General features: G+C 41.4%; 2 protein-coding genes across 7 annotated transcripts in view; one reads left to right on the forward strand and one right to left on the reverse strand.

Moving 5' to 3' along the window:
* The window catches only part of RTN4IP1 (reticulon 4 interacting protein 1), a 24,447-nt gene extending 22,924 nt beyond the window's left edge, over window positions 1-1,523 (reverse strand). For 3 of the 5 annotated variants that reach the window (XM_032101380.1, XM_032101379.1, XM_032101378.1), the window contains exon 1: window positions 720-1,194. In XM_032101380.1, coding sequence (XP_031957271.1) covers window positions 720-966 — 247 coding nt within the window. In that variant the 5' untranslated portion in view covers window positions 967-1,194. Of the gene's footprint in view, window positions 1-719; window positions 1,226-1,439 lie in introns of those variants that run through there. The other 2 variants (XM_032101382.1, XM_032101383.1) reach the window with 2 other exon arrangements.
* Window positions 1,154-15,227, forward strand: QRSL1 (glutaminyl-tRNA amidotransferase subunit QRSL1). 2 transcript variants are annotated; one of them, XM_032101377.1, is made up of 11 exons: window positions 1,154-1,262; window positions 1,496-1,655; window positions 2,850-2,948; window positions 3,959-4,055; window positions 5,748-5,924; window positions 8,142-8,317; window positions 8,426-8,538; window positions 10,076-10,268; window positions 10,670-10,787; window positions 13,901-14,106; window positions 14,575-15,227. In XM_032101377.1, the coding sequence occupies exons 1-11, from the start codon at window positions 1,239-1,241 to the stop codon at window positions 14,784-14,786; spliced, it is 1,575 nt and encodes a 524-aa protein (XP_031957268.1). In that variant the 5' UTR covers window positions 1,154-1,238; the 3' UTR covers window positions 14,787-15,227. The 2 variants fall into 2 exon arrangements, with proteins under 2 accessions (XP_031957268.1, XP_031957267.1); XM_032101376.1 differs by having other exon boundaries at window positions 1,178-1,262; window positions 1,415-1,655; window positions 14,575-15,026.
* Window positions 15,228-15,984: the final 757 nt, after the last annotated feature.

Consider the following 15,984-nt stretch of genomic DNA (forward strand, 5'->3'; position numbering starts at 1 on the left):
TCAGAGGGCTTCCTGCAGATATATTTCCTTATTCTACTGCATCTGATTTAATATGCAAGCACTTCTGCACATGAAGTATAAGGTATTCTACTACCACAACTTCCTTTTTGTGTTTCAAACCCAGTAACCGGGGAAGAAAATCTAATTAAATGTGTCAAATACAAAGAGTCGGGCAGTGAAAGTGACAGATTTTCTGGGCGGGATGTCAGCACGTTCCCAGATGCCAATTCACGATGGGCATGAACGACACGGTTTGCCTTCGGTCGCCTATGCCGACTTGCTAGTACCTCGGACCTCCAGCCCCATTCACCTCAAAGAGATGGGAAAATCCAGCATCACTTAGGGGGAATGCTGCTCCTTGACCGGGCAAGTCTCTCGGTCAACACAGCAGCACCACAATCACTCAATTAACAGTTCACCCTCGCAACACACTCACACTTTTGTCAGTGGCTTTTTGTATCGTTCTCCCCTAAGAACTTGAATAAAATTTTTTTTGGTATCGTTCTTCCCTGAGACCCTTAGAAAAGTTACGGTTTCCCACAGAGCTCGGGCAAACACGTGTGTTGAGGCACCCCTGGACACTGCCGAGACAGGTGTGTGCCGGGGCAGGACGGTGTCCTGGCACGACTCGGAGCACCGGGGGCCACTGGAGCCGCAGCCCCAGCACAGCCCCTGCCATCCCGGCAGCCCAGCCGCGGCTGCCCGGGCTCGGCACTTACTTCTCATGCTGAGGTCGATGGGGTTCAGGCTCGCAGCGTGAACCTTAATGATGACCTCGTTCGGGAAATGTATGATGGGGAACACCATGTCCCTGGTGAAGCGCAGCACCTCGTTGCTGCCGTACCGGTCTATGACCCAGCTAGGCATGGCGGTCCGCGCTCGCGGAGAGGCGCGGAGCCCACGGGCCGGCGCCCGCCCGCTCGCCCAGCGCAGCGCCCGCCCGCTCGCGGCTCCCCACGACAGCATGACCGGGGCGGCCGGGCCGGGCCGGGCCCAGCCGCGGGTTGGCGATCGGGGTAAGGATCGGAATCGGGACCGGGCCGGGTGGCTCCCGCTCGCCACAGCGCTCAGCCCGGGCGGCACCCGCAGCCAATGGGCGGCCGCCTTCTTGGCCGCCCAGCCAATGGTGCCGCGGGGTGTTGCGGCAAGATGGCGGCGCGCGGCCGCCGTGCCGGGGGAAGGGTTGGGGTTGCGGTCGCTCGGTGGGCGTGAGGCGGCGGCGGTGGGAAGGGGGAGCTATGCTGCGCGCCTCTCTCCGACAGGTGAGTGGGGCCTGCGCGCCTGCTGGGGGTGCCGAGGAGCGGGGTGGGGGTGCCGAGGAGCGGGGCCGGTTCGCAAGGTGACCGGGGTCCCCTCGCGTCCCCCCTCCCCGAGGCGGCCCGGGAGAGCCGTTCCCGTGGGCTTCTTCCCTCAGCGGGGATCGCGCTTTCTCCCCGTACCGCCCCGGCGCGGCCTCTGTCGCCCGGCTGTCCTGAAAGACGGGCTGCGCTCTCAGGTGTCGGCGGCGTTGAAGGAAGGACAAGTCACTCCCACGGAGCTCTGCCAGCGGTGCCTGGCCCGCATCAAAAGCACCAAGTTTCTGAATGCCTACATTACCGTAGCGGAAGAGACCGCTTTGAAGCAGGCTGAAGAATCAGAGGAAAGATATAAAAGAGGTATGTTGGTTTGTAAGTAATATCAGTCCTTAAAAAGCTGCTGTGGAGGAACCGTCTGTGTTAGGCGAAGCACCTTTGCTTTTTAAAGGAGCTGTCTTGGCTTGTTTCACTGCTGGGGGATGAGGCTCACGCTTGAGGTTTCTGTGGGTGCTCGTGGGTGTACACTTGGCACTCAGGAGAGTATTTAGTCCAAAAATCTGAGGCAAAACCTGGACCAAACAAGGCACTGCAGGTTAAATAGGCTCTGTGCCTTTTGGACAGCACTGCTACTTGGTGCCTGCTTCTTCTTTCCATCAGCAGTTCATTTGGAATGTGTAGCCAACAGGTACCGTGAATAGGCAGATGCAGTAGTCATTCACAGGTCTCCTGACTGGGATAGACAAACAGCTGGCACAACCTGTTGAGTTTTTAATTAAGAAAGCAAATTAAAATAAAGCAGCTTTGTTAATTGCAGTTATTAATTGGCGAACAGAACAGCTTTCAGTCCTGTTATCTGCAGCATTTTAGAAGCTGGGCATCCTAATTTTCCTTTGCATTTCAAGAAAGGCAGGGAAGGTAGATTTTCACTCAATAGAGTACATCTTTTTCTTCCTGGGTGACACTTGCTGTCCTCTGGCAGCTTAATAAAATTGTCAGCCAGGTTGTTTTGCTTCCTGATGTAGGCCTTTTAGTTTTTGGTTTGGGTTTTTTTTGTGGGGTTGTTTGTTGGTTCAGGTTTTTTGGATGATGGATAATCAATCACTTGGGAAAGATTTTCTCTGCTTCAGTACTTTTTCAGGTCATACGTACTGTGTATGTCAGGTAGGCAGAGTTTATTGCTCCCAGCCTAGTGATGGAGTGGATTTAGCAGCACCTATGGCTGAAATAAGCACTGTGTGGTCACACTGGAAGAGGTATGCGCTCCTTTGGGATAGGCAGCCTGGATGAAGGCAGCTGCCCATCTGCAGGGCTTGGAGCTCTGCTCTGTGAGGCCGGGTCTGGTTTGGGCAGAGTGCTCAATGCTTGAGTTGGAATGGAAGATGGTTCTTGAAAATGGAACAGACAACCATCAAATGCCAAGTGGAGAGCAATCTTGCTTCCAAAAACCACCCAAAGGGACGTGTAAAATAAATAGTAGTTGATGAGAGCACCATGTATAGATATGGCACCCATTTTGCTTTAATCTGTGTTGTTTTACCGTCATTCCTAATGCAGGTCAGCCACTGGGCATTCTAGATGGAATTCCTATTGCAGTAAAAGACAACTTTAATACAGCTGGCATTGAGACAACATGTGCATCAAATATGCTAAAAGGTACAGTAAGGCTTTTAAAGTGAAATCAGATCTTTTGCTCTTTAGAGGGTTTTATGGAGTGGAGTCTTCCAGAAATCCAAGTATTTTCAAAAAATGAGCTGGAGTCACTTGAGGAAATACATTTATCCAGTTTCACTAGCCAAGTTCATCAAGTATTACAGATAGATCTTTTTCTTCTTCTAAGACATTATCTCTTTATTTATATTTGCATGCATTTAACAACAGTTATAATAAAAACCTATATACTACAATTAAATGGTTCCAAAATTCACATTTACCTTCACATTGCTTTTAGGTCTAGAGGAGAGCAGTCAGTATTGTTCTGCCTAGTGAAACCCAAAGACAGTCCTTTTTTGTTGTTGTTCTGTTTATAATTGTTGACTTAAATAGTTTTTTCATATGGCTGTAGGAAGAGTAGACATTAACAATCCCAATATACAAACGCGTTCTATAATGCTTTTAAGGCTTTTTTTTTAAATTTCCTAAACTCATTGTTTCTATTAACATGCCATGAACGTTTCCAAGACATTACAATATTTTTATAGTAAAAGCAAAAATAGGAAACGTTTCTTATGTCTGTTTTATTCTGCACAAAGTAAAACTTTATATTAATCCTTGTGGAAGATAGCAGAAGTAGATTAGCAGACCCTTAATCTGCTCATGGTTTTTTTAATAGCAGAAGAAACAAAATATGACTTCGCTGTTGTAAAAATTGTTATATTACCTGAGATGCTGTTCCTTAAAGCACGTTCTCAGACCTGTTATGATTGATTGCAATGAGTATTAGGAGTGATGTCCTTGTTGCTGATGAAGGTGGGAATGGAGAAGCCCCTGTCATCATTCACAAAGTGAATTGCTTACTACCTGAGGTCTCATGTCACTGTCATAGTTCTCATCCTAGGTTATGTAAGGTCTAAGTGGTAATGACAGCTGCAAAATGTTCAGAGTAGCTACTTGTAAAAATAATTTGTATCTCACCAGTTGCTCTTAATTGTTCTGATTATTTTCAGGTTATATTTCTCCTTACAATGCTACAGTAGTTCAGAAATTACTGGATCAGGGAGCTGTGCTTTTAGGTAAAACAAACCTAGATGAATTTGCAATGGGGTGAGTGATATTTATTATTTTTAATGTGTGATTGTACATAAAACAGCATACACACCATCTACCTGTAATCCTTAACTAGTGTTACTGTGAGGCGAGACAATAATGAATACTTACTGGAAGGGTACACAGAGCTGCATGAACTTCTCCCTGAGCATTTAGAGTGTTGTGTAAATGAGACAGACGCTGAGTTTTGTGAACATTGCGTTCAGATGTTGCTGTGCTCGAAACGTAGGAAGCGGTCCAGCCTTTGCAGAAGGCCAAGGACAAGTGGCCTTCTTCTAGATTAAGTGTGTTAGTAGAATTGGTTACAACACAGGTAATTGCTGCCTTTTTGTCTCTCCTTACTGATGGCTTTTTGCCCTTAGGTGATTATTGTCATGCCCTCGCTGGCAGTCACTGCCTCTGCCAGTCAGCCACTGGAGTAATTTGTATGGGTACTCCCTGACTTGCTGCACACGGGCTAATTGAGAGCAGCACTTTTAGGTTGCCTAAGCTACTGTTGGTGACTTTTTGTCAGGAGCACATTCAAAAATGCTCCTACAAATTGATTCTTCTGCATATCAGTGAAGGCAGCCAAGTGTAGCAGAGAACAGCATTGGGCTGTTAGGGATGGGCATCACTGCTAGGTCTGGAAGGGAATTTCTGGGACTTTAATTACCTGTGAAAAACAATCAGTGCTGTGTTTTGGTTTTATTTTACTTAAACCAAAGTCCAAGGTTTGATTGGAAATTCACATGGATGGGGTGGAAATACTTTGACTGTATTGTTTTGAGTAAAGTAATTTGCATGTAAAAAAGCTATTCCTTAGAGGAAGAGCAGGCAAAAGCTTGGGAGAAACCTGATTACATGGTATTACAACAGGTTCATAAAAGCACAGGATTCTCCTAAAAAGGCTTATCCCAGTACTGGCTTCTCATTCATTTCGGGTCTGTGCGTTTGCATGATCTCTTGATCAGGGGGCGGATCCAGCTCTAAAGTAATGATGTCTCAATAAGGTTGGTTTTCAACTGCTGTCAGTTGCCTGTTCTGTTTGATGATTTAGCTGATAACACTGGCACCTTGGAGTCAGGGAGAGCATGGCGTAGGGGTCCTGAGGAAGGAGGAAAGTACCCCCTGCTCTTGCTTCTGGTGGCAGCTCACACTTAGGTGACACAAGCTGATTGAAACCAGTTTCTGAGAAGCCAGTCTGGCATTCTGAACCAGTGAAGTGTGGCCTCTGCAGAGGGCTACAGGGTGAATAAGAGTTTGTCATTTCAGAGAAATGCTTGTTCCTGGTATTGTGCAGCTTTTTCTCCACCTCTAGCAGCATGTTTTTCCTCAAGACTGTGATCTTACATCAAATGGAGGGCTGGAGAAACAGAACACCTTTGTTTTGAAAGAGATGTGCTCCTTTACTTTTACATAGCTTAAATCAGTTTTATGTCTTTGTGACTGTGTTAATTTCAGTGTCATTAGCAGAAGTTAGAAAGGGGTACCAGTTCAGGTTCTGTGTCAGAAACTGATGAAGAGCTATAAATTTTACAGTGGTAATGTTGTAGAAGTTGACTGCATAAGGATTTACATACACCAGTCTTCTTCTGTTGAAATTGAATTTGCAAGGATGATGAGGAATTGGATTAAAATAATTAAATTGGTGAATACAGTGTGTCATCTGTCACTTCTGTCTGTATTTGTCCTGTCTGACTATCTTAGATCTGGGAGTACGGATGGAGTATTTGGACCAGTCAGAAATCCCTGGAGTTATTCAAAACAGTACAAGGAAAAGTCTGTCCCAAAATCCCATTCTGAAGACGAAGAGTCTAGCTGGGTAATAACAGGAGGGAGCTCAGGAGGCAGCGCGGCTGCTGTGTCATCTTTCACGTGTTTTGCGTAAGAGGCTTTTAAAATGGTCTTTCCCTAAATGTCTCAAAATATGTTGGAATGTTTTAATTTTATAATTTTCTTATGTGCTAGTATGAATAGGAGGGTTATTGGCACTGGCATGCAAAAATTTATTTCAGCATCCCTAGTTAATTTGTGGCATATCATGAAGCCAGAATTAATCCTTGCAGGCAAATTTAGATTTACTCATTTCAATCATTATTCAGTGGTATGGCCACTTTGCACTGTGTGAAATAAAATTATGATGGCAGTAAAGGAGTGACAGTTTTATTCTTATTCCCAAGAATAAAATCTCTTTAAAAAAGTCTTATGGGGTTTGTGACACATCCTCTTCCTCACTAGGTGCATTAACACAAATGCACACTGAAAATGTAATTCAGCAAATTAAGAGATCCCTTAATTTGTAGCAGTATGATAATCTTTCCTCCTCTCCTTTGTTTTTATAGCATAGTTACGTAATAGTACGTGAGATTTGGGACCTAAAAGCTTTCAAACCCCTGATATAACAAGAGTACTGAGTACTTGCTACAAACGTACAAACTTTCCTCTTTTTAAGTTAGAAGACAGTTTTAGTGTTGGGAGGTTTTTTTAGGCAAGTGTGTGTTTATGGTTGGAGGTTTTTTCCTAAAGGAATTTAAACAAGCTGGATGTTTTTTTAATAGTAATTATTAACTGTATGGAATAGCAACACACTATTTAGCAAATCAGTTGTCTATACTATCTTCCCCCTCTGACTGTTAAAAGAAAACTAATCACAAACCTTTACACCTTGCATTTAATTTAGAGCTACATGTTGAAGCATGTTTTATAGAAGATTATTTCAATTGTGCTCTTAATTGGAAGGTTTTTAAAAATGCTCTGTACTTACTCTATCCTTGTTTACCCATAGACTACATTACAAGCTTCTGTTTTGTTGTTAAAATATTCTTGCTAATGTTGATTGCAGCTTCCTTAATTATCCTTTACTGGGATATAACCTACCGAACATTTTAATACTGTTGAAATTGAACTCTGTGCAGCCATTCCCAAGGACTGCTGGTCTTTATCCTGAGCCAGAATGGGCTGATCCTGAGAGGGTCTGGCACCTTTCCTTATGTTCCTGGGCACCCATTTTGCACTGCTCAGCACATTGTCAGATCAGGGAGATTTTTTTGTCCAGCTATTTTATTGCCTATAACCTATTGTATATCCACCCTATTAGTGTCTTTCAAGCACCAGGAATGCTGCCAGACTTTGTATTTTCAATTTGAGATTTGAATGTCCAAAAATGCTATAAAATAGAGGTTGTTTTACATCAACAGAAAAACTTTGAAAAAAATTCCACTTCAGAAAAGTCAATTGAATTGGTACAGCTATGTCAGAAACAAATGCCTATGGGAACAGTCATATACTCACTTCGATAAAAATGATACCTATTTCTGAAGTTTAAATTTGTTTTGGCAAAGATTTTGAATAAAAACTGCTGTATCTTTTTAATGCTGCTTGAGTTAAACTTACTAAAAACAAGAGAAAAGCATGTTTCATTTCAATACAATTTTTGAAATAAAAATTTCAATTTAGAAAGAACAAGGTTTCACCTGCGAACAAAAAATGGAAGTCAACTTCAAAATAATTATTAATAATAATAAAATACTGTGTTTTAATTGCACCTATGTGTTTTAATTGTACCTAAGCTACTGTAAACTGGGAGTTCTGATCAGTCTTTGTAGATTTGGAAACAGGAAAAACATCTTTCCAAAGTATGCTCTCTTGTTAGGGGCAAGAAGTGTCGCTCTTCATTTTTATACTGGAAAATGCTGATTCATGGTGCATTGGCTATCCAATAAATAAGACATCAGTGTTGAAAATTGTACCCTAAATCACATGAAATGTATCATTTGGAGTCCACAGTATTGGAACAGACCAACAGAGAAGGCAGAAGAAGATACTTGGGGCCATTTTCAGATGCTCTGAATTCTACCTATCTGCCTCTGCTTTGTGAAGAGAACTGGACTCCTAATGGCTAATTCAGAGACCCTAAGAAAAATCAGAGAACAGAAAAAAGATATCCATAGAGAGCAGACTGTAATTTAGGCTGTGTGATGATGACTTCTGGTCTGGAAGAATTCAGAGAATTTTAAATCCGTGCATCTTAAAGCCACACATTCTTATGATTTGAAAATGTTCTGAATTATCTTACTAATGATGATCCTTTTGAAACCATAGAGCCTTAGGGTCAGACACAGGAGGATCTACCCGAAACCCTGCTGCTCACTGTGGTGTTGTAGGTTTAAAGCCAACATATGGACTGATCTCTCGCCATGGTCTCATTCCTCTAGTGAACTCCATGGATGTGCCAGGAATCCTAACCAGATGTGTGGATGATGCAGCGGTTTTGTTAGGTATTACCATGTCATACATCTTCGTTTACAGCATGTCCTCTAAACAAACTGAATCCTGACTAACTAATGTACGTTTTCCTGGCCTTCACATGTTGTGTCATATTTCAGGTTCACTTGCTGGACATGATCCTAAGGACTCTACCACAATTCAGGATGACTTTAGGCCGTTTGAACTACCTAATTTGACTGATGTCAGCAAGCTTTCAATAGGAATTCCAAAGGTAACACTTAAATCCTGTTAACAGTTGTGGACAGGAAGAGCAAATAAAAGACACTTACCAAAAAAATACTTGTGTCTTCCCACCACCTCCTAGTCTCTTGTGATTTGAAACAGTGAAGGCAGTGCAAGCAGCTCCTGGAAAAGAGCAGTATGTGTGTGCTCTGTTGCCTGTTCAGGCAGTTTGGAGCACACATGCACTAATGCATCATCTAAAACGTTTTCTCATCATGGTGGGAAGCACTGTCAGGAACTTCAGGGGAAATGGGGAACTTCAGTTCTTGGTTCTCTCTGTTGCTCTTTCATTAGTCACCTCTGTAACCTCAAGTTGCTTTTGGTGCCTTCCCATGCAGTGAGCTTGGTACTGGTTTGTGCAGAGTTTAGAGGTACTTGCCTAAATGGCACTGTGTTAATACAGAGCAGAATTTTAAAGGCAAATGAATGGCATAAGGAGCTGTGATTTGCAGAGTTCTAAAAAGAACTGAAAGACATCTGTAATTTGGCATCTGGTGTACGCAATTCAATCATGTTTGTAACTATAAGAGTACTTGAAATTTAGGAACAAAGTTTGGGACTTCAGCCTATTTTTAATTTAATAAAGGCTCTGCCTTCAAAGAGACAATGTGAATAATGTTTATTGGTTGGATTCTCAGTATTGGAACCTAAGATGGAACTGGCATACCAAAAGATTTAATTTGATAAGCAGAGATGTCCACTGACCAATTATTCACAATCTGTGAAATGTAAAAATTACACGCCTAGAAAATTGCTCAGCTGCATACTGTTTAAATTTTGATAAATCTAAAATGGTGATATTGGTTAATTATTCCTATCCTTTGGACAGTTTTTTCTCCTGCTGCAGGGTATTCGAAACAGATCCACGTATACATTGAACATGTGTCATAGCTACTCAGAAATCAGACAGTACTATGACCCTGGTGCTGTGGGTTAGAACTAAAGCAAGTATCTTCAAAAATAGGGAATTTTAATTGAATATCTGTAATTTGGCTGTGAAAGAGGAATGTAGCTAATCGAAGTCTTCTCCCAGCCCCTTGATTGTAGTTCTTCTTTGGTGGGTGGTTTTATTTGTTTCACTGAGGTGTGCCAGTTGCCACTGATATGGTGTGGCCATTTCTTTTTATCTTTCCTGCTTGCAGCAGCCCTAGTTTTTTTAGGATTCAGACCTGAAGAATTTCTACCCATGACTGCAGAGCAGTGCAGTACAGTCTTGATAGATAAATAAGGAGATAACTGGGCAATTACTTCTTCAGAAGAAACTGCTGAAATTCCATGATCTGTGATACATATGTTGATCCTACTGAGATGAACATAATACTCTTAAGAAGACTAAATCCTGTTAATTTAATACTCTTTGATTGTATAGGATTTAGTAGATGCAAAAAGCTTGAATAAGTACTTTAAATCATATAGTGGTGAGGTAATGGTTTCAGTGTATTTTTAGCAAGGAGTATTTGTGTCTTGGTTGCTATTAGAAGTAAACCAGTCTGTAAAATAACTCCTTTTCTTGTTTTTCCACTAAGGAATATCATGCACCAGGGCTGTCTAGTGAAATACTGGGTCTCTGGTCAAAGGCTGCTGACCTCTTCAAGAATGCAGGTGCTAAAGTGGTCGAAGTGAGCCTACCACATACTCGTTACTCAATTGTCTGCTATCATGTGCTGTGCACAGCAGAAGTGGCATCAAATATGGCCAGGTTTGATGGGCTGGAATATGGTAAGGGTTTTGAAAAAACTTTTTTTCTCAGACAGTGGAAACACTGCTGGATGCCATGTTAAAGTGTTTGTTTTTATAGATGTTTTTGTTTATGGTTGGATGCTTGATGTTATTTCCCCAAGGTGGACTATAATAAAAAACCTTGTGCAGATAAAAATGTGTAAATAGATACATATTTTAATAAATTTTGGTACTAGGCATATCAGTGTCTGGGCTCAAAATCTAGTTTAGTTAGTTTCCACAATAAAACAGGAATATGTTTTGGTTTTTTTCCACAATAGTAGCATGTCAGACTGCAGCAAACAGTGACCTGTTGTATTACTATGTATAACCTTACCTGATGTTATTGAATCTTAAGGATTACAAGAAGTGTTAATACCCAAAATGCCTTTTCTTTTCAGGACACCGTTCTGACAAGAAGGACTCCACAGAAAGTATGTATGCTGCAACACGGCGAGAAGGCTTCAATGATGTTGTAAGAGGAAGGATTCTGTCAGGAAACTACTTCTTGTTGAAACAGTAAGAACATCTTGAAATTCAGCTTTGCCAGGGTAACAAATTTTTGAGCAAATGGTGATTAATTGTTCATCATGACATGAAAAAGAAATTGCCCTTACACTAGTATTTTTATTATTGCTTTAGCTCTATAAAACCTAGTGAACTGTTAATAATGAACGAAAATGTTTTCCCTGAGTCTTACCAATAAGCCTCCTAAATTAAATAAGTAAAACAATTTAGTGATATTTTTTTCTCCTACCAGAGCATTATTGGCATCCATTAGTTAAATTAGGCAGAAATCTACCCTATGGTATGACATTGAAATCATACTGAAGTCATTACTGTCCTAGTGTTAGAAGTTCTTTAGCTGTTAATGTCATTAAAACTGCATAGAAAAACTGCTGGTACATTGTAGAGAGGTCTTTTAGAGAAAGCCAGAGACAAAGCAATTAAATTAACTGCAGCTCTCTGCCTCAATGTACAGGGAAAGAGAAGCACTGGCAGAAATACTGAACTGATGTCTTTACAGAAGTCAGGGTTTTATCCAGCTCACGTAGCGAAGCTGGTGCATGGATCAATTGTACGTTTTTAGTTTTCAATCCTTATCCAGTCCTAATTTATGTTAGTAAAACTGCTGTTTTTCTCTGTCTGAATTTGTTCAGATACTAACAAAAATATTAGGCATATAATCAGTCTCTGTAGTGCGCTTACTTTGAAAGAGCTCTGTCAGCAACAGTATTCATCAGATGTGACTTCTAATTGCTCTCAGAGACAGGAATGTTGTCAGTCAGTCTGCAACAACCAGCTTTTATGGAATGCCGATATTCCTGCCAAGTGTGCTCCCTCTGCTTACAACTGTCGAGATCAGCTTTCCTAAGGCTGCTTTAAAATTCACATAGTTAACTCTTCTGTGAAGGAATACACAATTGGCTTCCACCAAGATTGAACAGGGGAGTTCTGTTCCTGTTCTACAGTAAATTACTTTTGAAGAACAGAGTGCAGGGTTCAGAAAGCATTCTTAGAATAAGTAGTAAGAGAAACCCATTTGTGTCTCCTGCAAATGGTGCCTTTTACAGCTTATTATTTTTATCTTGCTTTTCAAAAGCTTTAAAATGACCAGGTGATTGTTCAGAAAGTTCTGGTTAACATCTTTAGAGACAATGTGGACAAGGGGGATCGGCAAAGTTTGCAGACAACTCTCATTTGAGTGGTAGTGTTGATTTGCAGGAGGGCAGGAAGGCTCTGCAGAGGGATCTGGACAGGCTGGATCAATGGGCTGAGGCCAGTTGTGTGAGGTTCAACCAGGCCAAGCGCCGGGTCCTGCCCTTGGGTCACAACAACCCCAGGCAGTGCCACAGGCTGGTGCAGAGTGGCTGGAAAGCTGCCCAGGGGAAAAGGACCTGGGGGGTGCTGGTCAACAGCAGCTGAACATGAGCCAGCTGTGCCCAGGTGGCCAAGAAGGACAACGGCATCCTGGCCTGGATCAGCAGTAGAGTGGCCAGCAGGACCAGGGCAATGGTTGTCCCTCAGCACTCAGCACTGGCAAGTGCTGTGTCCCAAATTCTGGGCCACTCCCAACAAGAAGGACATTGAGGTGCCAGAATGTGTCCAGAGAAGGGCAGTGAAGCTGCTGAAGGATCTGGAGCACAAGTCTTATGAGGAGCGGCTGAGGGAGATGGGGTTGTTTAGCCTGGAGCAAAGGAGGGACCTTATCGCTCTCTCTACAACTACCTGAAAGGAGTTTGTGGTGAGGTAGGAGTCGGTCTCTTCTCCCAGGTAACAAGTGATACGAGAAGAGGAAACAGCCTTATGTTGCACACCATGAGGTTTGCATTGGATATTAGGAGAAATGTCTTCACTGTAAGGGTTGTCAAGTGTTGGAACTGGCTGTCAAGGGAAGTGGTGAACTCCCCATCCCTGGAGATATTAAATAGACATGTAGATGTGGCATTTAGGGACTTTCTGAAATTAATAGCTAGGTTGACTTCTGAAGTGATTGTAGGAAAAGGTCTAATTCCCATTATAATTTATTAGCTTAAATCTGCTGTGTATTGATTATAACCCTTTTCATTGCTGATTCTTGGAATCTTAAATCTTTAGATTACTCTAACAAAGTGGGATTTGGGCAGTTTCAGTTGTTTTATCTATAAACACTCTAGCATCTAGCAGTTGATAATACACCCCTCCATTTTTCTTTCACTTTAATTTTTCTTTCCCAAATAGCTGAGGGTTTAGATGACAGTTACCTTTGAAACTGAACTTCTCTGAATTTAAGATTCCACATCTACCAGTTCTGCATATGAAATTAAAAGGAACAATAGACATGAAGCTGACTAATGTGTTTCTGCTCCAGACTTGTGTAAAGATAGAAATCCGTAGACCACATGTTTACATGAGGGGAAAAAAAAGGGTAAAGTCTTTATAGTATTCTACAGAGATGTATACTACAATCAGATACATAGTTTTAAATCCATTTGGAGTCCTCCACAGATGATGGGACTTTTTCATATGCTTCAAGTATCTTGCTGGATTGAATCCTAGATGGTTAATTCCTATTTTTCAGACCTGTGTAGTTCTATATTTTGCTGTGCTGCTCTACAGTGAAATTAGGTTAGATACCAGCTTTTCACCCAGGGGGTGGTTGAGCACTGAAGCAGACTCCCCAGGGAAGTGGTCACAGCACCAAGCCAGTCTGAGTTGTGCTCTCAGGCACATTGTGTGGTTCTTGGGGTGTCCTGCACAGGGCTGGGAGTTGGACTCCATGATATTGATGTGTCCCTTCCAACTCAGCATTTTCCATGATTCTGTGAAATTCAATATGCAGTTTACTTTCCAAATAGTCATAAAAGTGTTGTTTTCATTTTTAGTTAATTATTGTAAACTAGGGTTTTGTTTTCCTTTCACCTTTCTTCAGCTGTATGCCCTCATTTCTTTCTCTGACAGCTTCACTGCTATGAGAACATAAACATGTGTGGTGACTAAGCTTCTGGTATATCAAAAACCCAAGTACCAGTGTGAGTCAAAATTTTGTCCAAAAGGATTACTGGGCTTGTCTTTTCCACAGTAACTAAGAAATAAAGTTCTGTATTTTGGGAATTAAAGTGTCAGGCCCTTATGTCCCTATTTCTTTCTAGGAACTATGAGAAGTATTTTGTCAAGGCACAGAAGGTGAGACGTCTCATTGCCAATGACTTTGCGAAGGTTTTCAGGAGTGGTGTTGATATTTTACTCACTCCCACCACTCTGAGTGATGCAGCACCGTACACAGAATTCATCCAAGAAGACAACAGGACCCGCAGTGCTCAAGATGACGTCCTGACACAGGCTGCAAACATGGCTGGTGAGTAGGGACAGGAATTCAGTTATGTTTTCCCCTGCCTAGTCATTTTAAATGTCTGGTCCCTTTAGCCGTCTAACCTTCTCTTTAGAATCAAGGTATTTCACTCCCATGGTGTAAGTCTTGCAGTGATAACCAGGTATAAGGATAGTCTATTAAATCCTTGAAAATGTAAGACTAGATTTTAAAGTGGGGCACCTTGGAGCTGAGTGTGGGCTGCAGGTAAGATGAATCTGTTCCAGAGACAGAAATCTCTAAGGAGAACTGATTATCTTTTTCAGAGGATGCTGACTCCTTAAATCTCTCTAATAATTTCTTGTGATCATCTAGCATTCATTTCATTGAATCAAATTATTTTAGCTAATCTTTTTTCTCTACATAATTTTTTTTCTTGTTCTCTTAAAATTGATACAAAAATTACTCTAAGGTTTAATAGTAAGTCTTTGCATGTGTATTTTTTTTTTCTTTCAGGACTGCCAGCCATAAATGTTCCTACAGCTCTTTCAGAGAGAGGCTTGCCACTTGGGCTTCAGTTCATCGGACGTTCATTCCAGGAGAAGCAGCTTCTCACTGTGGCCAAATGGTTTGAAAAACAAGTACAATTCCCAATGATTCAACTAGAAGAAGTAAAGAGGCATGACAATGGTGTCTTTCAGCATCAGAAATCTGCTTCTTTTTCATAGCATGGGACTTGCTAGTCAGGTAGAGTAAGAAAGCGGTGGGGATGGTCTAAAAATGTATTTCTGCCATTAATTGTCTTTTGCAGAAGTAATGATCTAAGACGACGTTATGCAGTAATTCATGATGGAATCAAGACAGGTTGTTACTGTGTAATTAAGGCAAAGTGAATCATTAAGTAAACATGCTTATGTCATTAAGAGCCATTTCTTACTGATATTAAATCACCAAGTTGAAATTACGTATCTTATGCCTGTGAAGCTGATTTTTTCATCCCCAGAGGGTGTGTAAGGTATCTGACTGATTAATTACCTGAACTTTTGTGTGAAAACTCTGTTGTTGCCAAAGGGCTTAGTTACCTTATGGAGTGTAGACTTTGTAATGACAACAACCAGACAAGCTCTGTTGGAAAAAAGGTAGCAAGGATCTGTTCACCAAGAGTTAAATACAAAAGGAAACAAGGGAATAACATAGAACCACAGAATCCTTTAGATTAGAAAAGACTTCTAAGGTCATCAAGTCCAACCCAGCACTGTAAAGTTCACCACTCAGTCATATCCCTAATGCCTCATCTACACGTGATGCTTATTAAGGTCATTGTGAGAAAGCTAAATCACACCTGCATTTAGATCCATTTTTTATCAAAATTCAAGATGTGGCAATGTTATTTCATTTAAAAAAACCAGAAATATTCCCTACTTCTAGCTAACTTGTGCAGGAGGTGAAAATAACCTCTGGATTTACAAATCATACAGATTACATCCATGTAAGAATGATGAATTCCAGGTATCTTCTGGGGAAAGGTGTGTAGTAGTAGTCCTTGAGTAGTTATTTTCTTTTTCCTTCATCACTGTTCTTTATAATCAATACTTCAATACTTACTAAGAAAGAGATCTTAATCAGTGTGACTCCCTGTAGGAGTAACGCCACCTATTCCTTCATGTCATTCAACACAATAGTAATTTGAACTGAATTTCCAAACCATCATATCTTGTAGACTGGAAGACTTACTAAACAACTATTAACCTGTTTCAAATGTTGCAGTTTGCATTTCTTGAAAGTTAAAAACACGAAGGATGAAATTTGTAGATGTTTTTGCATCAGATTCACTTTCAATCATAGTCTACAGCATGTATAAGCACAGATGTAAAAGGTATAGAGGGGGGAAAATGACTGAGGTGGAATCTCCTGTGGAAACATAAA

This window comes from Corvus moneduloides, chromosome 3 (genome assembly GCF_009650955.1).
Source record: "Corvus moneduloides isolate bCorMon1 chromosome 3, bCorMon1.pri, whole genome shotgun sequence".
NCBI classification, from domain to species: Eukaryota; Metazoa; Chordata; class Aves; order Passeriformes; family Corvidae; genus Corvus; species Corvus moneduloides.